General features: G+C 34.4%; 1 protein-coding gene across 2 annotated transcripts in view; it reads left to right on the top strand.

The window, feature by feature from the left end:
• CGRRF1 (cell growth regulator with ring finger domain 1) overlaps window positions 1–19,510 on the top strand; it is a 54,331-nt gene extending 34,821 nt beyond the window's left edge. For both annotated transcript variants that reach the window (XM_020991278.2, XM_020991279.2), the window contains exons 3-6: window positions 12,118–12,295; window positions 12,458–12,605; window positions 17,746–17,853; window positions 18,296–19,510. In XM_020991278.2, coding sequence (XP_020846937.1) covers window positions 12,118–12,295; window positions 12,458–12,605; window positions 17,746–17,853; window positions 18,296–18,631 — 770 coding nt within the window. In that variant the 3' untranslated portion in view covers window positions 18,632–19,510. The remainder of the gene's footprint in view (window positions 1–12,117; window positions 12,296–12,457; window positions 12,606–17,745; window positions 17,854–18,295) is intronic.
• Window positions 19,511–25,994: the final 6,484 nt, after the last annotated feature.

Raw genomic sequence — 25,994 nt, 5'->3', positions numbered from 1 at the left:
TATGAGAACATTAATTAAACCAAAAACTACCATTTTTGGAAAAGACGTATCAATCCACCTCTCCCCACACTTCATGCTTCCACCATGACTCCCTACCAAAGCACTACTCCTGGGCTACCCTATTTGTGTTATCTTCCTATATTAGAATATGAACTCTTTGAAAGCAGGGACTCTTTATTTGAATTCTCCGCTCTTAACAATGCCTAGTGTTCAGTAAGTGCTTAATAAGCACCTTTTCCTTTCATTCAGATTAAGACTTGTATAGAGTTTTATGGGGAAAGATAGTGAGTTCAGTTTTAAACATGTTGCATTTAAGATACCTTTGGGACATTTGGAAATATCTCCTAGGCAACTGGTGATGCATGACAGGAAAAAAGAGGAAAGTCCTGAAGATGCTAAAAGTCTTTCAAGAATAATCTACAATCATAGATTTAGAGCTAGAGGCCTATTAGGTCTAATTTCTTTATTTTATAGATGAGGAAACTGAGGTCTCTAGAGGTTAAATGACTTGTCCAAGGTCATACAGCAGAGCTAGAATTGGAACCCAGACCTTTGACTCTAAATCCAATACTCTTTCCCTTGCACCATTCTGTCTATGGCTGGAGAACTCTGACTTGCAATAAATCTTGCAACTTGAGCAAGTTCACCAACAATACCCTCACAAGGCAGCAAGCGTTGAAGCAATTCTTTCTGTAAAATCCTTGGCTCTAGAAATGAAGAGAAAACAGATAATAGGATACTAAGAAAACTGCTGAATTGTATGCAGGGCAGATAAGTAGCAACTGTATTTGCAAACTAAACAATCCAAAAGGCACTCAGGAAGGACATGGGATGCTTTATGTTACAGTAGGATCAAGTGATTCTTTTTTAAGTTGGGATGGGGACAGACATGGATATATTTAGAGGAAGCAGGGAAGCAACCACTGGATAGAGATTTAAGATTGGAAAGAAAGTGGGAATGAAAGAGGATGAGATCTATTTGAGAAGACAGGATGGGATGAGATCAAATTTGCATGTAGAGGGGTTTGTGTTAACAAGAAGGGCTATCTGTTCATAATAAAAAGAAGTGATGGAGGAAATGTAAAGATGTAACATGAGATGAGGGGGAAAAGAAGAGTGGATTCTTGGTGAATGGCCTTAGTTTTTTATTTGTTGTTGTTGTTATGAGACAAGGTTCTAAACTGAGAGGGTGGGAAGAGGCTTGAGGAGAGGAGACTCTTAGAACAGTTGCTGTGATAAGTGGATTAGTGAATTGATTACAGAGGAGTTAATGAAACTAGTCTAGAATTGGACATTTTCAGCATTTTTTTCCCCAACCATCATGGGCCAATACACATAGGAGCAAACAATTGATAAATTTTGGCAAACTTGTCAGAAGTTGCTCATCTGCCAGTATTGTTTGATTATACCTTTTGTTTGATTAAACCTTTAATTGTTTGATTATATCTTTAATGTTATGCCTTCAATAACAATACTTCTAATAATACCTATAATCCATCCTGAAGGGAAAGGAATGCATATGTTTACAGGATAAATTATATATTCTGTTTTCCTTGTCCTTGTTATAAAATGTCTCTCACTCCCTACAACTCCTACCCATTTCCTTTCAGCCACAAGCATGTACAAACTGGTGGTCAGTTCCCATTGAGTGATAAATATTTGAAGTTAAGTTCATGGTTTTTTTCAATATTGTATAATCATTATAAGTACTACCTCTAGCCTTGCTCTTCCTTTCCACCCCTCTTTCTTGATCCGTAAGGTAATTTATAATATTTTCAATATTTGCTGTTGATTTTTTTTCTTTAGGATTTTTGTTGTTGTTCAGTTGTTCAGTTATGTTGAACTTCATGACTCCATTTGGGGTTTTCTTGGCAAAGATAATGGAGTGGTTTGGCACTTCCTTTTCAAGCTCATTTTACAGCTGAGGAGCTGAGGCCAATAGGGTTAAGTGATTTTCCCAGGGTCATACAACTAGGAAGTGTCTGAGGCCAAATTTGAACTCAGGAAGATGAGTCTTCCCAACTCCAGACCTGGCACTCTATCCATTGTGCTACCTAGCTACCCCATTTTTTTAGAATATTGACAGATATAGTTTCTTTTTTTTTTCAGATATAGTTTCAAGAGGAAAAAGCACTAGGCGTTTTATTGTGACAGTGGCAAGCTTTCTTCCTATTTCTCTTCCTTTTCTGCTTCCTTTTTTTTGTCTCCTGTATCACCTACCCAGGATAGTTCCCCTGAGGCTCTCTCTAGTCTCCTTTAATGATCACATCTTTTCTTAATTTCTACTATTAGTTCTATGTTGATGAGAAATATAAATTATATATTGTTTTCCTTGTCCTTGTTACAAAATATCTCTCACTCCCCACAACTCCCACCCATTTCCTTTCACCAGTAAGCATGTACAAATTGGTGGTCAGTTCCCACTGACTGATAAACATTTGAAATTAAGTTCATGGTTTTTTCAATATTGTATAATTATTATGAATTGTTACTTGTTTCCCAAGTTTCCGAACCAGATCTGCAATTCTGCATTTAAAGCTTCAACTAAATTAATCACTTTTTACCAAAAACTTATCGATCCTCCTAACTTCCTTTCTCTTTATTTCCTTGTCACTTAGGTTTGATATTTTGGAGAGAAAGCAAGAAAAACAAAACCTGTTACAATTATGTATAGTCAAGCAAAAGAAATGTTGGCATTAGCAATATTTTGGGAGTCCTTTTTATTCTTCTCCTTCATTTATCATATCCAGTCAGGTTCCAAGTCCTGTCATTTTATCCCTGTAGTATCTCCCAGATCTACCCTCCTTGCCATTTACATAGTCACTATCTTGATTCAAGGCTTTTATTTTTCTTTTTTTTAATAAATTTTATTTTTTTCCAATTACTTGTAAAATAACTTTTAACATTTTTTTTTAATTTTGAGCTCCATATTCTCTCTCTCACAGTTGTCCCTCCCCACTCCCTAAGACTGCAAACAATTTGATATAGTTTATACATGTGCAGTAATGCAAAACATATTTCCATATTAGTCATGTTAAAGAAAATAGACCAAAGGAAAAAACACGCGCACACACACAAAAGTGAAAAATAGCATGCTTTGATCCTCATTCAGATTCCATCAGTTCTTTCTCTGGAGATGGATAGCATTTTTCATCATAAGTCCTTCAGAATTTCTTGGATCTTTTTATTGCTGAGGAGAGCTCAATCATTCACAGTTGATCATCATACAATATTGCTGTTATTGTATACAATGTTCTCCTGGTTTTGCTCACTTCACTTTGTATCAGTTCACGTAAGTCATGTAAAGTTTTTCTGAAAGCATCCTGCTCATCATTTCTTATAACACAGTGGTATTCCATCACATTGTATACCACAACTTGTTCAACCATTACCCAATTGATGGACATCCTTTCACTTTCCAGTTCTTTGCCATCACAAAAAGAACTGCATTAATTTTTTTTTGTAGATATAGGTCCTTTTCATCTTTTTTTTAATCCCCTTGGGATACAGACCTAGTAGTGGTATTGCTTGATCAAACGGTATGCAAGTTTTATAGCCCTTTGGACATAGTTCCAAATTGCTGTCCAGGATGGTTGGATCAGTTCACAACTCCACCAACAGTGTATTAGTGTCTCAATTTTCCTACATCCTCTCCAACACTTGTCATTTTCCTTTTCTGTCATATTACCAATCTGATAAGTGTGAGGTGGTACTTCAGAGTTGTTTTAATTTGCATTTCTCTAATCAGTAGTGAGTTAGAGTGGTTTTTTTAAAACATAACTATAAATAGCTTTGATTTCTTTGTCTGAAAACTGCCTGTTCATATCCTTTGACCATTTATCAATTGGGGAATGACTCATATTCTTATAAATTTGATTCAGTTCTCTATATATTTTTTATCAGAGAAACTTGCTATAAAATTTTTTCCCAGTTTTCTGCTTTCCTTCTTATATTGGCTGCATTTGTTTGTGCAAAATATTTTTAATTTAATGAATTAAAATTTTCCATTTTCCATCCCATAATGTTCTCTGTCTCTTGTTTGGTCATAAATTCTTCCCTTATCCATAAATCTAAAAGGTAAACTATTTCATGCTCACCTAATTTGCTTGTGCTATCACCCTTTATGTCTAAATCACGGATCTGTTTTGACCTTATCTTAGCATATGGTGTGAAATGCCTCATTTCTAAACCTTTTAATCCCTCTTTTCAAAAGCCAGTAGGGAGTGACTTTAAATCTTCTGTAGCTCCTATATACTCCTACATACTCAATTATTCTATTTTGTATTATAATAATTTGTCTTCACCTTAATTTATTAGGTTCTAAACTTCCTTGAGGGAGCTCTTATTATATTTTTGTATTTCCCTCAGTGCCATCACAATACTTCATAAAAAATTAATAGGCACTACATAGATATTTGAACTGAATTAAATAGCAGTGTTTGACCTGATATTTATGGGGTGAGAAGGAAAGAAAAAGAAAAAACATGTAACAGTAGGAGATTTCAGGTGAGAGAAGGGAGGTGGGGTTTTTGTTTGTTTATTTATTTTTAAAGCAAAGGAGCTTGATCAATTTGCAACCCAGAGAGGAAGCACCTCCTTGCTGTATTATTGCAATATTTTCTACATTAAGCTTTGATTAGCTTAAGAAAGAACTGTAAGAAATTTTCCTGAAACATTTATAAGGTATTTTAAAATGTACAACTAAGTTTGTATATAGTTATAGAACTTTGATTAAGAAAACAACAGAAGAGCCTACTTTCTCCTCCATATATTTTTTACAGTTAAAGGGATGCAAAATATGACCTTTGCCAGGATTTTCCACATTGTAGAGAGTATGTCCCTAAGATTATTTTGGGAAAGGTTTATGACACAGCAATAACAAAAATTATTGGATGCTGTTGAATATAATTCCCACATAAATGCATCTGTTTTTCTTTTCATTGTATTTAATACAGTATATGCAAACATAGTGAAGTTTCAGTTGGTGCAGGGTCAGCTTTAACAATGGAGATATTTTGCCTCTGTCACCACCAGTCAGCTTAGGTTCTTACCCTTTGGTTTAGGCATTGCACTACTTGCTGCATTGGAACCTGAAGTGTATAAACTAGAAGTTATACAATCTTTGTGTGGAAGTCAAAAAAAAAGTATCAATATCTGCTATAATTCTTAATATCATTCATTTTGGTAAGCAAAATATAAGTCATTTTACAAAAATATTCAACTTTTAAAAATTGAAATAATTCAGAAGGTTATAGTTCCTTGAAATTTTGATCAATTAAATTTAAGTTTTGTTGTCTTAAATTGCTCATTGTCTTTAATTTTTAAAAAGTGAAATAATATCCCATTGTGTTATATAATCAACATAAACAGAAGAGAAAATATGCTTGAATAACTGAAACTAGTACAAAAACAGTAGAGACATTTTAAGTAATAGAAAAACAGGGACACAAAGTAAAATAGTCAAATCCAGAAGGTGCAATCTACTGATTTACCTTTGGGATTTACAAGTGCTGCTATTGATGGAGAAGAAAAACCACTCTTTTTGCTTTGTCATAAAACCTAGTAAATTGAAATAGCTTAAATACAGACAAGACAAAATTTTGGCAAAACACATTTTTTCCATAGAAAATTATGTACTTCTAATAAGTAAAAATAAATAAAATTTTCATAGATATCAACAGGATTGCTTGTATTGTATAAGGTTGCTTACATATAGAATTTGTTGTGCATTCATTTTCAGTTGTGTCCAATTCTTCGTGATCCTGTTTGGGGTATTCTTGGCAAAGTTAATGGAACAGTTTGCCATTTCATTCTGTAGCTCATTTTATAGATGAGGAAACTGAAACAGACAGGGTTAAGTGCCCCCTCACATATGGAATTGATAAATATAAAAAGATTTATTGGCTAGAAGAAACATTGATGCTATCTGTAGGTATTGAAGGATGAAATTATGCTTGCCAGATCATATACAAGGCAACTTTGGTTACACTTGTAGATAATATGATAGGAAGGAGAGTTGCCTTTATGTCTGAGGATGTTCATGGGCAACTATTTGAGAAACTAAAATGTTTGTATTCTGCATATGGTTAAAATGTACACTTGATTACTTATATAGATAATATTTTGTTGAAACTGATGTTAGAAAGGATTTGTTACTTTTTAAATATATTGATGGCAAGGTTACATTCAGAGAAATTTTCCGTGTAATCGACAGGTTTGCTTTTTTTAAATTAATATGATATTATGTGGGAGAATTACATTGGACTCTACCAATAGAGTCAGTTGATGTCAAGACAAAATGTAGGTTTATAAACACTAGTTAAAAGTGTAGTGCCTTGTGTGGTTTGGACACGTTGAATGCTTAACAATGATAATCAATCAACAAGCATTTATTGAATAGCTTCTACATTCCAGGCTGTGTACTAGGTGCTGGAGATATAAAAATTAAAAATTCAGTAATCCATATTCTTAAGACCTGTTGTAAGAAGAAACAATCTGTATGTATAAAAGTAGATGCAGAGTATATACCAAATAAATTCAAAGTAATTGGGGAGAGGATTGAGGCACTAGCGACCAACGGAGAACAGGAAAGACTCATTTTGAAGGTGTTTCAGCAGATTCTAAAGGATTCTAACAGGCAGAAATGAGGAGGGAGTGCATTCCAAGCATGTGCAAAGTAGTCTTCTTCCTAGGGAATGGCAAGTAGACTAGTGAAATGTAGTAATGTGTATACAATCCATTCAGCCACTAAAGTGATTTTCCTAAAGCACAGAACCAATCATATTACCCCTCTAATCAATTAAATCCAGTGGCTCCCTATTGCCTCAAGGATCAAATGAAAAATGCTTTGTTTGGCACTCAAAACCCTTTATAACCTTCCTATCTTTCCAAGGCTTCCTAACACCTTACTTACTCTTCAATATGTATTCTTCCATCCAGTGACATCGGCCTTCTGGTTTTTCCACAAACAAGACACTCCATCTTTCGGTTCCTGGCATTTTTCCTGATTTGTCCCTTATGCCTGCAATGCTCTCCCTCCTCTGCTCTGACTGATCTCCCTCTCTTCCTTTAAGCCCCAACTAGAATACCACCTTCAACAGGAAGCCTTCCCCAACACCCCATAATTCTAATGCTTTCTTTCTAATAAGTATTTCCTAGTTATCCTTTATATAGCTTACTTTGTGTATAGTTGTTTGCATGTTGTCTCCCCCACTAGACTGTAAGCTCTTTGAGGGCAAGGACAGTCTTCTGTCTCTTTTTGTATCCTCATTGCTTAGCACAGTGGGCACACAGTAGGTGCTTAATAAATGTAGATTGATTGACTGAGTAATAAGTCTGGAAAGGTAGGCTAGAGCTAGATTATGAAGGGCTTTGAATTCCAAACAGAAGAGTTTGTACTGATCTTAGAGAAAATAGGAACTGGAACTCCCTTGAAAAGGGTGAATGATATGGTCTGTCTTGTGCTTTAGGAATATCGCTTTTGCAGCTATATGGAGAATGGTTTGGTGATGGTAGAGGCTTGGAGGCAAGGACAATAGTTAGCAAACTATTAGAATAGTCCAGGAGAGAGACGAGAAGGGCATGAATAAGGGGGATGGCCAAGTGACTAGAGACTAAGGAGTGGTTTAGAGAGATGTGGAGGCAGAACTGTTAAGACTTGTCAGTTACTTAAATATGTAAAGTGAATGAGAATGAAGATTTAGATATGATCCCAAACTGGTAGACTTGGGCAATTAGCAGGATGGTGGTACCCTCAATAGAAACAGGAAAATTAGGAAAAGGAATTGGTTTTGAGGAAAAGATAATGCTCTGCTGTGAAATGATCCAACCATTTTGGAGAACAATTTGGAACTATGCCCAAAGGGCTACAAAAATGTGCATACCCTTTGATCCAGCAATAGCAATTCTAGGGCTATATCCCAAAGACATCAAACAAATGGGAAAAGGACCCACATGTACAAAAATATACATAGCAGCTCTTTTTGTGGTGGCAAAGAATTGGAAATTGAGAGGATGCCCATCAATTGGGGAATGGCTGAGCAAGTTGTGGTATATGAATGTAATGGAATACTATTGTGCTATAAGAAATGATGAACAGGCTGACTTCAGAAAAACCTGGAAAGACATATATGGTCTGATGCTGAGTGAAGTGAGCAGAACCAAGAGAATGTTGTACACATTAACAGCCACATTGTGCAATGACTATTATTGTTAAACTGAACCCTTCTCAGCATTACAAGGATCTAAGACATCTCCAGAGGCCTCAGGATGGAAAATGCTGTCCACATCCAAAGAAAGAACTATGGAAGTCGAATCACTATCACTTATTTTTACCTTCTGTTGAGTTTTGTTTCATCTTTCTGATGGTTCCTCCTATTGGTTTTAATTTTTACTTACAACTTCACTGATGTGAAAATATGTTTAATGGGGTATGTAAATGTAAAGCCTATATCAGATTGTGTGCCATCTTGGGAAGGGGGGGGAGGAAAGGGGAGAAAAATTTTCAACTCAAAAGTGTATGGAAGTGATTGTTGATAAAACAAAATAAATTAATAAAATTTTAAAAAAAAGATAATGTTCTGTTTAGACCTGTTGAATTTGAGATAACTATAGAACAATCATTTGGAAATGTCCAAAAGGCAGAGACATATAAATGAGAAGCTACATGTAGTTTTTCAAATTCCAAGATAGTCAACTTTATTTAAAAAAAAAAAACCAAATGAGCATATTTTAGAAAGGAAGACTCTTTGCAAAATTGTGGAACCATTTAGATACAGAGTACATTATTGTGAAACATGCTGTTTTTCTCATGGTTTTCTCTACTTTGGAGGGTATTTGAGTTAAAAAAAAAAAAAGAAATGCCATTTTTTCCTAATGAAAATAACAAAGATGAAGCAAATTCACTTATTGACAAAAATTTTTTCCCAAAATTTGCATATTTGGTATTTTCAGAAAAAAAAACAGTAGACAAATCATTCTGTAGAACTTAAATTCATATTAACTTCCAGAGAAATAAAGTGACTACATTTATTAAAAAGATAGAATAATAAATTTTCCCAATTTACAAAATACTTGCTCTGCAAGTGATATAGTAAAAGTCATGACCTGTTTATTAGTCACTTACTTATCCTATCTGCAGAAACAATTTTTATTTTATTAAAAAAACAGATATTTTCTCAACATGCATGGATAGGGAAATATTTGTCCTGGATATGTGATACATTTGGTCTTACACTATAGTCTGAACAAGAACATTAGACTTACTACATTGAAAAAAATGATTGAACCTGAAAATCTTATTATCTTTGGCTATACATGAATAAGCAGTTTTCTGGTTTATCCAACAAAGCAATACAAATTTTACTACCTTGTAGCACCCTATTTGTGTGAAACAGGTTTTCTGCTACAGCTGTTATAAAGACAAAATATCTTTCTTCATTAGTGGTTGAAAAATAATTATGAGTAACAATAACACCACTGTTCTTGAATTTTTAGAAACCTTGCACCAAAAACTCATCCCACCCATCACAATCATATTACAGTTATTGTTCTATAAGTTATTATGACTATGAAAATTATAAGGGATTTTATCAACACTAATTGAATGTTTGTAATTAAGATTCATGTGGTATAAAATTGTAATAAATTCTTCATTTTATTTGCATAAAATGTTACCTAAGGAAGTTATTTACATGAATTGTTTTATGAAAAGTGGAAGGAGAGGTGACCTTTTTTTGTTAAAAGGGAGGTGTTATTGCTACATGAAGTCTGATAACCACTGACCCCTGAAATCCTTTCCTACTGAAGGAATCAATGTGGAACAAAGCAGGAAGTTCTAGTTTCCACTACAAACCTTTTACTTGATGCATATATATTCTTGGATACTTGATTGGGAATAGAATTTTATAGACTCAACTTTTTCATTGTGATAATTTTACAAATATTTTATTTCCAGTTCTGAATAACCATCAGATAGTATTACCTCCTAGGACTTTAACTTTCTTCTTTTCTTTCACCTCTAACCCGTAAGCAGACACTTAGGTGTGAAACAAATAATAGGGCCTAATTTATCTGTTTTCTAAGTGTTGATTGTTACATAGGTTAAATGTGAAAAAAAAATTCATTAATAAATATCCCCACCATTTTCACTACAAGAAGGCAAAAATGTTATAATTAGCATTCACATCTCTACATCAAATGGATAAACATGTCAGATTCTTGGCAATTTATTGTCTTCCTAAAATTCCAGAATAGACAAAATAATATGAAGGTTCATGGGATTTATAAGACATTATAATATGTAAACTTTTTTTTAAAAAAAAAGTACTGATGCTACCAGCAAGCCTTACAATTCTCCTTGGCCCTGTGCCCTCTAGACTCTCAGTCATTACCACTTGAACTTCCAGTGTACCCTAAAGACACCCTAGCAGTTGTTCAGCTGCATCCTTAGGGTCACTGGGCCTTTCCTTAAACGCCACTACAGTTGAATCCTCCTTTATATATTGTTTCTTCCAATTAGAATATGAACTCCTTGAGAGCACAGACTGTTTTGATTTTCTGTTTATATCCCCAGCAATTAGCATAGTGCTTAGTACAAAGTAAGCACTTAATAAATGTTTTTTCATTCATTCATTCATCTATTCATCCTAGTCATTGTTTTAGTAATTTATCTTATTTTTTTCGTCTGTAGTATTCAATATACCTTTTAAGGAAAAGTACAAATGTTTCCATTTTGGAATAGCATCATTTTCCCTGTATCCTTTATTTTTTTTCCTTTACTTTCTCCACATCCTCATATTTTTTTCTTTCCCTCTCCTCATGTTTCCTTTCTCTTTCATTTTTTTTAATGTTCCTCTTCCTTTCCCCCTTTTCTTTCATTTTTCTTTTATTCTGGTTTACATTTATTTTCCTTAAACATTGTTTTCTTGTATTGGTTTCCATTTTAGAAATAATATAAGGCTCACACTTTTATTCTTTTCTGTTCTACTTTTCCTCCATATACTTTTTTGTGTTCATTCTTTCCTTACTTGGGTTCCCTTTCCATTTCCTTCTTATATAGAAATATACAATTTCTTTAATGTTTTCTTTTTTAATTAACTAGCATTACCTTCTCTTTCTACCTCCTCCTAAAGCCTTCTTCCCTGATTAATCCTCTCCCTCCTTCCTTCTCCCTCAAACTTTATATAGGACTTTTGGTTTGTAACTCTCTAATGCACTTGTGTATTATGTATTATGTGTCTTATTCTTCACCATACTACAAACTATAAGAGTGTAGAATAGTCTTCTCTAAATTTTTTGTCTTTCAGAGCCTAGCATAGTATTTTATACATAGTAGGCTCTTTGTAAATATTGCTTGAATGAATGTGTTACTTCATTGTTTTGTTTAAGATGAATTATCAGATCATAATGCATACTTGTATTATAGTTCTCACTTACATAGCATTGAAGGTATATTTTCTTCAAAGCAACTCCATGAGGTAGGTAGTATAAACATTATTCTCTATTTTTTTACAGGATGGGTAAACTGAAGCTCAGAAGTTAAGTGGATTATCCATAGTCACAACTAGTCCCTAAGTACCCGAGCCAGGAATAAGTATTCAAATATTAGGAAAATTTATTCTAAAAACAAGTGTGAAATGATTTTTTTTACATCATACATTGTTTTGTGCTATACATACCATTTGGGCACACAAACAACAGCTGTCAACATTGCAATACTTTTAAAAAATCAAGCCTTTTGAAAAATACTTGTGATGATGAGTAGGACTTTCCACTGGGGAGAAAAAAAAAGCGGTAATTTTCAGACTTATTACATGCAAATAATCCACTAGAGTTTACAGGTAGAGACTGTCCCTTTAAATGAAGTTAATGCACTTCCTGTCTTTCTTCTTTAGGTCTCTAGGACAGTGTTTCAGTTGTGGTGAAGAAACTAGAACAGAAACAAGAACTCATGGCTCTTTTGCCCTTTCTCATTCAGCTCAGGAAGCACAGACCTCTGTATCAATTGCAGGGAGAGCTAGCACTATCCTGGCCAGGAGAATTCAAGAATTTTTCTCATTCATAATGTATAATTACATTTAAGGAAAAATTAGGCAGTTTTTTTTCTTTTTTATATAGATGGCATAACATTAACACCTGATTGTATTGAAGAAAGCATCCTTACTTGCTACTGGGGTTGTGATGTTCAAGAATTGTATGAAGCACTGCAAAAGCATGTTTATGTCTCCAGAATAAATACTCCACAGGCACTAGAAGATGCTATATATAGCAAATATATCTATCGAGAACAACATTTGTATCCTTTTGATCTTATATATGATCTATGTTGTGAAGATTGGGGACTTTGAAACTTGTAAGATAAGGCTTTGCTATTTAGTTTTTCTTATTTTTAATTTATTACATGGCTTTGTTTACAATGGTGGTAGTTATTTTCCCTTTACATGTACCAAAAAAAAAGTGTTAAAAAAAATAGCAAAGAAGAAAAATACTGTCAATTACCAAGTGATGCTAAAATTGAAGATTTTGGCATTGTGCCTAGATCTCAATATCCACTGGTGGCACTATTAACTTTAGCTGATGAAGATTCCCAAGGACTTTATGATATTGTAAGTAATTTTTAAAATTCCCATAGAATATTAATGTGATAGCAATAGTTCTTAATTTTTATTTTGCCAAGAAAAAAAAGAAACCCTTATTTTCACTCTTAAATTGGGCTAATTTCATTCCCCTTTGGAATTTGAACTCCTTTGAGTTTGGGTTTGTGAAAATCACTTTGATATACTAGAATCTGCTTGTGAAATAATGTTTACAACTGTTCATTCATGATATAGCTTGCCTTTTCTCTTATACTTTCCTTGAAGGTAAAATTTAAATGAAATTTTAGCACTCTTTATTAGTAAAATTTAGGTGGTTAGAACCCCTTATTTATTAGAATACTCTCAGTTTCTACATTCTTCCTTCTGTATCAAGTTATGTCTATACTTCTTATAGCTGCTGCTGTATCTTTAAGATAAGTACAATTTCACTGTTTATTAATATTAATTATTGAAATTAATCATTTTAATCAGTCTTTACATGAAAAATATACTTTACATTATGTATATTATGTGTATACATAAGATATGCCTATGACAGCAACTTCTGGACATCACCCAACAAAAATTTTATAAGTAACAAAAACTATAGAATATGCTTCTTATTAATCTAATCAGCTGTGACCTACTTACAGCCAGTCAGGTGACTTTGGTTTGGAAATATCAGGTTTCCTACTATTAGTCCTTGCTTGGATCAGATATAGGCCTTTGACTAACTTAAACCTACCCATCAGACTGATCCTGTTCCTCTCCTGTAATTACCATTTAAAATCAGAGAGCCCAAGAGATCCTGGTGAATTGTGTAACTAGCAATTCTGGTACATGGGGCAAACACCATAATGTCTAATGAAGAAGGGACCCTTCTCTTTGCCAAGGTCAACTCCTTTGCGTGTGTCCTTTATTGAATCCACTCCCATCTTCTCCAGCACATTGCCCCTACTATTATCTTCTCTCTCTCTCTAATCTTTAATTTCTCTCCATCAACTGGCTGCTTCTGTGCTGCCTATAAACATGCCCATGTCCCTTCATCCTTAAAATACCTTCGCTTGTTCCTATTGTCCCTGCTAGCTGTCATCCTATATCTCTCCTCCCTTTTCTGGCTAAACTTCTTAAGGAAGCAATCTTTCATTATTGTGCCTCCACTTCACCTTTTCTAAGCCTTTGGTTATCTGGCCTTCACTCTTATCATTCAGTGGAAACTTTTCCCTGCAAAGATTTGGCAACTGATTAGATGTATGGGGTCAGGGAGAGTGAGGAGTGGTAGCTCACCCAAGGTTGTAAACCTTGGTGATTGGAAGGATGACTCCTTCACTGACTCTTCAATAACTGGAAGGATTGGGAGAGAGGTGGGTTTGAAGAAAAAGAAAATTTAATGAGATCTTAGATCACTCATCCATGCCTGCTTAGCCTGTGCAACTCTGTTCCACCAAAAAAAAACTAGGAGAGAAGAGCCAGGACTCTTACCGGTTATGCTTTAGGGACTCACCACAGCCACAAGATGATTAAGGAATGGGGGCAGTGGCAATGCTACCATTACATTAATGGGAAGGGAGGAGCCCGATGGCAGCTGCACAGCTGCTGCAGAGGTATTATAACTTCCTTGAGAGCCAAGGCAGGGCTCAGAATGGGGAAGACTGGGAACGAGTAGGGAAAAAATGGAGTGGGAGAGTGTTGTGGAGGATTAAGGTAGATGAAGTTGGTTAGAGACAAGCACTATGATTGGCTGTTGAGTGGAAGGTAGGATATAACCTATCTCCCTGTCATCTGATCACACAGTTCCCAGGCCATGTCCCCTACTTTGTAGACCACTGTTCTAGAACACTGAACTAGTGAAGAGACCTAAGTTTTTAATTCAGACAATATTGGATATCTTTGAGCAATTATGCCTGCCTATGTCTCAAGAGATATTATCAGGATTAATTATACAGTGTTAAGGCATTTTGGGAATTGTTGAGTTGTAAAATATATTAGAAACCAAATTATCCTCCCATAGACTCACAAATTCAGTTAATCAAAATTTAATTTAATCAAAATACCTTCCAATACTACCTCCTTAATGAAGTCTTGATAACCTCTCCATGCCTACCAACCAGGTAAATACTGCATATGACATCTCAATCAATTAACAAGCATTTATTGTTTGCTATATTCCAGGCACTGTGCTAGTCCTAGGATATATAAAGAGAAAAATGAAAGCACTTCTTGCTTTCAAAGAGCTTACATTGTATCAGGAAAAACAACATATGTACATACATCCAAGTAAATACAGGATAATAGGAACACATAGAGGCACTAGCAGATGAAAACCTCATACCATTCTTTGCATTATTCTTATGGAGCATTTTAATGATAGAGATTTGTGTACTTGTCTTAATCTGTCTAAAAGATCATAAGTTCTTTGAGGGCAAATCCTCCCATCCCTCACCCCACCCAGTATTTAACAACATATTGTTTTTTAACATATTCATCAGAGGTACTCAATAAATACATTGCTTTGGAGAGACATATTTCACTAGGCATGTACATTTGAATCATACCTGCTCAGTCTGAATTCCCTGTAGGATTAATATTGGGCATATACAGAAGTTTCTACAATGCATTGTTATCTTCACAGAAGACAATGTCACATCCTCCCCACCTGTCTGAACCCAGTAACTGAATGTTCTTCATGTGACGTAGTTGATTTACCCCAATCAACATTTTCAGTAAATATGGCACATAGTCTTGCACATCAGTTCTGTGTATATTACATGTTGGAAATGTAACCTGATTAGAACTTGCCTTCAAAATATTTTAATAAGATTATTTCCAATTTACCCTGTATATAGCTACTTGTACAAATGTTTAGTTGATGTCTCCCCATTTTCTTTGTATTCCCAATGCTCAGCAAAGTGTATAGCATATAGTAGGTGTTTAATAAATGTTGATTCATTATGGATTTGGCTTTTGTCTCTAATCATAAATTCTGACTTAAATATAGTGACCAATTTGTTAAAATACTGTGATAATTCTGTTGCAGTTCGGAAATAAGGAAGGGAAGTCTTTCATGTTGTTAGGAGTTATTTAAATAATGACATGAAAGAGACTTTTCACTTTTAAAATTATATTGCTAATTACTTCCATTCGTGTAAGATTCAAATGTAATACAAAAAGACTCAAAAAATGTGCTTGACTGCATCTGTTCTGTAGCCTAGGAGAACATGAGTGAAAAGGATATTCTTCCTGGTTATTCTTGCTGCCCTTTTTTTTTTCTCTAAAAGAAGCAATGATATATTCCATTCCTCTTACCTGCTATCCTCATGCAGATCAGTCACAGCATCCAAAAGTCTTCCTGCCATGCAAGCAGAAACACCTGGGGAAGATGACCCCCAATCATTCCTGCTGGCCATAGTTCTATTGGGTGACAAGTAGTTTTGGGGGTTTAGGTTTTTTTGCACAAGCAACTAATTTTTTTCAGTTTTACAAGTAATTCTTAACATATTTCACCTTACATTAATCTCATTGCCACATATTCTATATACATGAGATTAGCCCATATTTGATTGCCTGCTTTCTTTTTCAAATGTCAGAGCATACTAGTTCTGCTTTTTTTTAATCAATCAGATACTTGACAACAACTATTGTTAGTATGTAATCAGTCTGTTCTCTCTCCATTGCTTGGTTATCATATTTTTGAAGTCGAAAATCTGGCAATCGTAGCTAAACAAGGCCCCCGAGCACTCATTTCAATTACGTCTCTGTTAAAAATAACATAAGATGTGCCTCATTGAAAACAGTTATCCATTTCACTTCAAGATAGTAGACTACAATATATATTGAACCAAATGGTGCGAGCAGGCTGTGACATATTGCCAAGGCTGAGCATGCAAAAGAGGTGTAAAAGACATCATCAAAGACATATATTTGACTGAATAAGGAGATGGGCTGGTCACACAGCAAGAGTGAGGAATAACAGTGCCTAAACATTGAATAGATATGCACAAAATACTAAATTAATGCTGAAAGTCCAAGGAAAGCCTCCAGTACATTGTACAGATCTCTTATGAAAAATTTATGGAAGTACACGGACAAGATTCATGTAGAATGAGAGGACATGAAAGATTGTAATATCCACTGCTGGAAAGGAATAGCAATGCCAATGAAATCAGATTCCTTGAAACACTGAAGCATTGAAGTGTATCTTGATATACTTGAACACTATAACAAATTTGACCAAATTAGTGAATTCCTTCAAAAACTGTTATAAAATAGGTATGCAAAATACTGAAGTTTTAACAGTTTATTTTTCAGGGGTGTTACAATCTGTTTTCTTAAAAAACATGAGTCAACTCTATTTAAATATTTTCACATTTCCTTAATTTTTATTGACTGTTCTTCTGAGAACAAAACCCACAAGTTCTTGTAGTGATGTAGAGAAACTTCCATCTTTAGGAGTGATTACAACTTCTTTGTTGTCTATGTGGTTGTGATATTTACTTACCATAAGAAGAATTATATTCTCTGGAGTTTCGTGATTTGGTTCCTTATCTATGAAATCTATTCCCTTTGTTCCTCTAAAAATATTGGTTATAATGATCGTTTAAAATATTAGTTGTGTTCTAACATGACATATTGATAGTTGACACATTTTATATTTAATTTTAAGGGATTTGAGTATTTTAAAATATTTGTAAAATATTAATATTAGCATTTATGATGCTTTAAGGCTTGCAAAGCACTTTACAAATATTATCTCATTTTGTCCTCCAACAACCCTGAGAAGTAGGTACCATTATCCCCATTTTACAGAATAAGGAAATGTAGGCAGAGATTAAGTAACTTGCCCAGGGTCACAGAGCTAGTAAGTTGTCTGAAGCCAGGTTTCAGATTTCCTGATTTCAAGTCCATCATTCTATGTACTGTACCAAAAGCCCTAACATTAACCAGGCCTTTTTAGTTAATTTACAGTAACTTATATTTATCAAAAAGGTTTAAGTACAATTAAAAATAATATAGGCAGAGGTAATTATTTTCCAAAGAAATACTTATTAACCAAGTGACTAACTTGGAGTACTTCTGATTTATCTTCACTTTAATATTTGCCATATTTGTTTCCCCACATATATAGAATAATGCAAATAGAAAGTAAAATACTAACCAATTTCACTTTTAGATTTCAATGGTGACTGTGATTCATATTCCTGATAAGAAATACAAACTTTCCTGCAGAATATTATATCAGTATGTACTATTGGCTCAAGGCCAATTCCATGACCTTAAGGTAAGCTGTATCTTACATATAATCTTTTCTTTTTGTCTTCAAGAGTAGCAGAATAATGATTTAAAGTAGATAATTGGGTCTTACAGTAAGTACACTATTTTAGTGATAGTTTCATGGTGGATTTGATACATGTGCCCAGTGTTAATGTTATTAGCAGTATTATCTGTGTACCTAGGTTAAAATGATAGTAGAAATTTTAGAGGGAAAAGATCCGATGTATATGTAGTCCAATCACCAAAAATATAGGAACTGAACTATAAAGTTTTGAGATCTACTTTGAGGAAGAAATAATTTCCCACATTTCCTTTTCATTTCTTCCTACCTATGAATTCTCCCTTTCCTTGAATTTACTAGGTCATAATTGGTTTTGGCTACCTCTTATAATCTTTGACTATACTGAATTCAATTTATAATCATTTAAATTTATTTATTTGCTCTTCAGCAACTTTTCATGTCTGCAAATAATAATACACCATCCTTGAGTAACTCTTCTCCAGAAGAACAAAGCACTGACAGACATTTGTTGGAAAAAGTTGGACTGGCTGAAAGTGAAGTGGAACAGTATGAAGAAAATAGCAAAGACTGTGTTGTTTGCCAGAATGGGAAGGTGAATTGGGTACTCTTACCGTGTAGACACACATGCTTGTGTGATGGCTGTGTTAAGTATTTTCAGCAGTGCCCTATGTGTAGACAATTTGTTCACGAATATTTTGCACTATGCACTCAAAAAGAACAAGATAAAGAAACACCAAAAAGTGAAGGGACTGTTACTTCTTAAAGATTTTGTCTACTGAAGATGGAGACTTTTTTTTTGCTTTAAATCAGTCAGAATTTAAAATCTGTGCAGTATTGCTGGTAAGTGATAAGAATTACCTTCTAACTTCATATTTGTACAGTATGTTTGCAGTATAAATTAAGTGTTCATTCTGCTCAATATGTCTATCAGAATAGCCATCACCTGCAGTGTTACTTAAAAAAATACAGCTTTTTTGAAAACTATAATATAAATGCGTGATAACTTCATGTAGTGTTAAATCATTCTCTAAAGAGATACATCTATAACTTAGAGGGAAAATAGAGAACATTAAATTTTCCCTCGTTAACACTTTTTTTCCCTCTTTAATGTGCAATTAGGAGAAATTTAGTTATAAAATAATTGTGTACTTTGGTTATATGAATGAAGAATAGAAAGGCTTTCTAAACCTTGCCAAATCCTTTTCCTAAAAGTTGGTTAGCTTTTGATGTATCTGTATGTTTGCACTTGTAATGTAACTGATATTAATACATGTATAATTATACATAGAAATCAGTTTTTGAATGCAGGTTCTACATCAGAAATACAGTATTCTATATTTCAGTATTTTCATTGTATCAGGTATTAATATTCATGAACCAGATATGAAACTTGAGCAATGAAACAATTCCTGTAAGAAAAGATTAGAATGACACATTTTATAAGATGGATAGTGTGATTATTAATGTAAATCTTTTCTTTTTTTCTGTAAGAGTTGAGATGGATTACTTCACTTTTCTTCCTCTATAGTCTGTCTGCAACAGAATAGATTTTGGAGCCACCAAAATGCACCTAAAGAAGAAATAAAAATTAATATTGTGTATTTTTATTCCCTAATAAATCCCAAGCCCTTCCAAAAGATAAGTATCTTGGTTTATTTGTTGACTTTTCTGTTTAAAAGGTAATGAAACCAAGTGGGCTAGTTTCATCATTACTAAAAAGATAAAGATATAGCAGAGCTTCCAGGGTCTTTAATGAAAACTCCCCTGCAGGAAGTTAGAACAGGAAGAAAAATGGACCTTATGAGCAACTTAACTATAGATACCATCCAAGGACACATTTAAGCTTGACCTACATTATGTATACAAAGTCTTGTTTTTAAAAAAAAGCAAATAAATAACAACCCGCAATGAGTTTAGACCATATATCCCTAAAGTCTCTTCCAGTTCTAACTCCTGTCTAAATTTCATAAATGCTAGAGCCTCTCCACTAAAGTCTTAATGGTCTGGTTTATGACCCTACATTGATTCCATGGGCCCATGTATCATGTCCATCTACTCTTCTTACATTCACATGGCCACCACACCAGTTTAGGCCTTTATCACATTTCGTCTGGTCTATTATAATAGCCTCCTAATTGATCTCTCTGCCTTAAGTCTTTAGTCTTTCAATCCATCCTCCACACAACTGCCAAAATCATCTTCCTGAAGCATAAACCTGACCCTATCATTCCCCTATCCAAGACCTTATTGTTTCTGATACATAATATAAGTTCAGCATGGCATTTAAAGCTCTTCACAAATCAGATTTATTGTATATTATTCCCCTTCATATTCCTGGTTTCAGCCAGACCAGCCCATGTGCTTTTCTCTGAACTTGGCATTCCATTTCTTACTTTGCACAGGCTATCCCCATGCTTGGAATGTACTGCCTCTTCACCTCCACCTATTAGAATCCCCATTTTCTTTCAAAACTCAGATCATGTGCCTTCTCCTACTGGAAGTAATTTTTTTTCCATTAGTTGCTAATGCTTTCTCCCTCCTTAGTTAATATGTATGTATGTATGTTCAATAAATTAATAACATTTTATTAAGTATCTACTATGTCCCAGATGCCATATTAGGTGCTAGGGATAAAAAGACAGCAAATGAAACAATCCCTACTCACAAGGACCTTACATTTTAATGGGAAGAACAAGTACAGACTAAATAAAAATAAAACACAAGGTACTTGTAAATGTTTTATCCCCACAGTAAACTCCTCAGGGAAAGCTTGTCTTTGTAGCCCCCTTACTCAGCATAGTGTCTTGTACATAGAAAGCACTTAATAAATGTGTGTTCAGTTGGATTGTAGCTCCCCTCATTACATGGTTGAAGAATAACGTGTCTTAATATGAGTCAAGTAGCAGCAATTGTAAGGGTAGAAACCAAGACAAAACTGACTACTCCACTCTTTCAGTGTATGTCATTTATTAAATGCCTTCTGTGTGCAGAATGCTGGTCCTAGATCTTTGGAGAAATACAAAGTTTAGAGAGGATATTTGCTGCCCTCAGAAAGGATAGTAGGATATATGTTAACAACTATAACAGAATGTACATGATAAATGCATGAGATGCACAAACAAAATGGAGAGGTTTTTCAGTGATGAGTGTGATTCTATGTTGTTAACCTTTTATGTGAAATCTACATATAACAGCATTATGGAAGGAAAAAATGCAGCTCTCGTTGTTCATTTGAGCTGGCGATAGGCTACTTGTCAATTCTCTCTTAAGAGAAACATTCCAAGCACTAGCTAGATTAGTAATATGGTTTCACAGCAGGTAAAAAAAGATTTTTTTAAAGTTATATTTCAAAGGAAACCTAGAGAAGCATTGCATTTTTCCTTCAGTGCTTTTTAGTGCTTTACATTAGGACCTCATTCCATCTGGATGGAGACTTTTAAGTATAGTAGAATACAGGTAATAATGCTGAAAAAGATAAAATACAGATCATACAACTGTAAAAATGAGTATTGTGTTGGTTGGAGAATGCCTCCTAATAGATATGGAAGGTCACATCTGACCAGACTTGTCCTTGTCTGACCAGGCAAGTTGATTGTGCTTCAAATTTGAAATGAAATGAGAAAATTCATAGTCCATCCAACAGTTAACAAAAGGAAGTTTACTTAGCCACAGCAGGGAATAGACATTCAGAGCAGGGAAAAGAGGTTCATCCAGAATATAGCCTTGATTTATCTGAGTGCAGCTCTCCCATACTAGCATTGGTCATTCTACAAGTATGTGGGCTGTTTTCATATTGAGGCCATGAGCCTTAGTCTCCTGAGCCAGTTACATTTTGAGGACAGGTTCAATACTTAAGGAAGGAAAAACTAGCTTAGCCTGTATGGGCAGACCTTAGGAAAAGCAAGTCTAGCCTATATGGCAGAGCCCTAGAAAATATTGTTCCTACCACAAGAGGAATGCAATAATGGTTAGAAAATTAGGCCAGGAATTAGGAAAACCTGAGTCTCAGTCCTAGCTCTGCCATAAATGACTTATATGACCTTTGCAAATTCAGCTAAAATTTTATAAATAAATAAGATGTGTTTAATAAAAATGTTTATTAATCTAGCTTATTTCTTTTACTTTCCTTATCCATAAGATGGGAATGCTAATACCCACCCTGCCAACCTGACAAAATTAGGCGAATTTTTTTTAAAGGTTCCATTTAAATGAATGTTTTTATACACCCAACTGTAGCCTAGAGAAGGAAAGACTCAGGGTACATGAGAGATGTCTTCAAGTATTTAAAAGGCTATTATGGAATAGGGATGAGATTTGTTCTACTTGGCCTCAGAAAACATAACTAGGAATAATGGATAGAAATGAGTCCAGGTTTCTATTTGATGTAAGGGAAAATTTCCTAATAATCACAGCTATCCCAAAATGAAATAGGTTACCTTGGGAAGTAACCTACTCCTCACTAGATGTCTTCAAATAAAGTCTGGATGACCACTTGGCAGCTATATGATAGAAAGGATTCTTGTTCAGATATGAGTTGAACTACATAGCCTCAGAGGTTCCCTTTCAATTTTAAAATCCTATCATTCTCTGATCTGTTAAATTTTACCAATGTACTATCTTTTGTTTCCAAAGGTGATACTACTGATTCATGTGTTGGATAAGAGTCAGATTCCTTTAACAGCATTGTATGCTTTATGTTCTCATCACATCATATTTTATCTTGTATTATAGTTATTTGTGTGCCTGTCTTGTCTCCCCTACTAGATTTTAAGAATCTTAAATATAAGGATCATATATTTATATTTATCTTTATCTCTCTTCTTATGATCTAGTACCCTGCCTTATAGAATTGCAGAATCTCAGAGTTGGAAGGAAATCCAGGGGTCATCTGGTCAAATCTATATGTAAACAAGAATCAGTACTGACAAGTGGTCTTACACTCTTTGCTTAAAGATTTTTAGTTAGGGAGAACCCAGTCTCACAAAATAGCCCCTTCCATCTAGAATCCTCATTGTTAGAAAATTTTTCCTAAAATCTAGTCAAAAGCTGCCCATCTAATAAATGTACTCAGACATAGTTCTGTCCTCTGGAGCCTAGTAGAACAATTCTACACATGATAGCTTTTCAGATACATAAAGACAGCCATCATGTCCATTCTATGCATTCTATTCTGGCTAAATATTCCCAATTCCTTCAACCAGTCCTCATATCACATAGTTTCCAGTCTTCTTGCCATATGTTTTCCAAAACTAAACACAATATGGATTTATTTTAACCAGGGTGCAGAATACAATTCTTCTCTTTCCCTTATTCTAAACATATTTAGCCTGAGCTTTTTTGGCTTCCATTTCACACTTGACTCATTTTGAATTTGTAGCTACCTAAAACACCCAGGACTTTTTCATATGAACTGTTGTCTAGTCATATTACCCTCATCGTGTACTTGAAGTTGATTTTGCAACCTAAATGTAGGACTTTATATTTATCTCTATTAAATTTTGTCTTCATAGGTCCTATATTTCAGCCCATCAAGATCTTTTTGAATCTTGTCATCTAATTTGTTACCTATCCATCCCAGCTTTCTGTCATCTGGACACTTGATAAGAATGCCTTCTACCAAATCGTTGTTTAAAATGTCAAATAGACAGAAACCAAGTACTGAGATGCAACAACCATAGACCTCTCTCACTGATATAAAACTATTGTGACTACTCTTTGGGTACAGTTATTCAAACAGATGCACATATTCCTGAATGTATTATCATCTAACTCCTATACCTCTATTTTTTCTATGAGTATAGCATTAGAGATTTTGTCAACTGCTTTGGTAACGTATAAGTATACTATTCCTACAGCATTTCTTTTTTGATAATTTTTTTAACTACCAAAAAAAAAGAAAAGAAAAGAAAATGAAATTGGCCTGTGTTACAACTCCCTAGTAATGATTTTGTTTTATTCTTCCCAATCTAAAGCTCATCTTCCATGGAAGAGGAAACAGACATAAGTTAAGTAGTTTTGTCTTTTCTCCCTGTCCATTGTATTGTCCTGTTTATGCTGAGCAGTGTTCCTAGCTATTCTCTGATTCTCCTCTTGTCCCCCCAAAAGCTAAAAGTCTTTCCTTATTTTAAATGTGATTGAGGTCCTACACCATTCTGTTTACACAGCCTTCTGTTTCTCTTCCTTATTAGAACTTTATCTGCTTATGTTTTCAGGATTTTATTCTTGAGAGGTCCCCATTCCTTTAGTATTACCTTCTTCTGTAGAATTTTTGCCCTGGGATTTTTTATATACTTTCACAGAATCATTGGAAACCACTCCTCCAGTTCTTAAGCAAACAATGAATAGAAAAGATCACAAGAGATAAAATAGATAATTTTCATTACATGAAATAAAAAAAAATTTACACTGATGCAGCACTAATGAAGCAAGGTTACAGACATATTCTCATACATAACAGGGATACATGGGATCATCCACGTTTAGCAACAGATCAGTACTTAGACTTCTACTTAACTTTGTTTCATATTTAATTTTATCCTGAGCTCAAGGGTAATTTGGGGTATGTTTGTATATTTCCTCAGGAATTAATAAAAATGTCAATACGTCTTTCAATCAACTACACACAGGATTGCTACCTCAGCTTACCAAACATTATTTATTTAATAAACTGGACAGACCTCCTTTTGTATACTAGGCGTTCATGTCTTTCTATAAATTTCCTTAATTTTCTACAATTAAATATTAAAGTTAGTAAATATATAGTTTATTAAGAATGAAACCAGTATCTAAGACATAATTATTTACAATATTTTAGCTGTGAAAAAAAGACCATAGCCAGAGTCATCTAAGATCCTCACTATGATAGCAAATGACTTCTCTTCACTTCTTTGACAATAGTCTCATCATACCTGTGATTCACTTAAGAATCTTCTTTATAAGATAAAAATTATAATATTTTCATGAAGACAAAGCCTCCATCTTTTTTCTCTCTGTCTTCTCTAGCTTATCTGGCAGCTAGGTGGCACTGTGGATAGAGTTCTGGGCCTGGAGTCTGGAAGACCTGAGTTCATATCCCAACTCAGACACTTAACTTGCTAGCAGTGTGACCTCGGGGGCAAGTCACTTAATTTCTGTTGTCCTCAGTTTTCGAGATTGTAAAATGAGAATAATAACAGCACCTATCTCCCAGGATTGTGGTGAAGATCAGACAAGATATTTACAAAATGCCCAGCACAGTGCATAGTAGAGGCTATATAAATGTGGCTGTCATTATTATTATTTTTAGCCATGAAAAGAAAAAAGTATCTTCAGTTTTTCACTTTAAACAGTCTCTTTTGGAACTCATTCTTCATAAGATTCTCTTTATAATGTTTCTTTGTAAAATAACAGTCAAGACCATTCTAACATAAAAGTTTCTCTTAATCTTTATTCTCTCTAGTCTTCTAGTTTATCTCAAAGACACTTCTAGATCAAAGTTAAATCCACACATATTCCCTAGGTATGTAGAGAGACACACCTAGAATATCAGTTCCAACTGTAACTTCTAGCTTCTCTGCTTCTTAAGGAAACTAACGTTACTATAAATTCTGTAGGAGAGGCTTTTCTGGGCATCTAGTTGGTGCAGTGAATAGAATGTTGGGCCTGAAGTCAGGAAAACTTATCTTCCTCAGTTCAAATTTGGCCTACCAGCAACTCATTTAACCCTATTTGCCTCAGTTTCCTTATCTGCAAAATAAGCTGGAGAAGGAAGTGGCAAACCACTCCATCCTTGTCAAGAAAACTGCAGATGGGGGCATGAAGAGCCGGGCATGATTGAAAAAACTAGATAACAAAAAGGAGAGGCTTTCAAAACAGGAATTACATTTTTTCCCTTCACCAAAAATTTTCAGTCCTTTGAAAATCATTTGAGTGTACATCACTTCCACATTAATTTTAATATTAGAAGAATATTAATATTTAATAGTAGAAGAATATCCCTGTGGATAGAGTGTGAGAGCAGTCAGGAAGACAGGAGGCAAAATGTTGCCTGTTATATTTACTAGCTGTGTGACTCTGGACAAGACAACCTTTCTGTTTCTCAGTTTATAATGGTACCTATCTCTCAGAGTTGTTTTGAAGATCAAATG

This window comes from Phascolarctos cinereus, unplaced genomic scaffold (genome assembly GCF_003287225.1).
Source record: "Phascolarctos cinereus isolate Bilbo 61053 unplaced genomic scaffold, phaCin_HiC Scaffold_2;HRSCAF=192, whole genome shotgun sequence".
In the NCBI taxonomy this organism is placed as follows: domain Eukaryota; kingdom Metazoa; phylum Chordata; class Mammalia; order Diprotodontia; family Phascolarctidae; genus Phascolarctos; species Phascolarctos cinereus.
The sequence above is the reverse complement of the archived record's forward strand: the minus strand, read 5'-3'. Positions and strand labels throughout refer to the sequence as shown.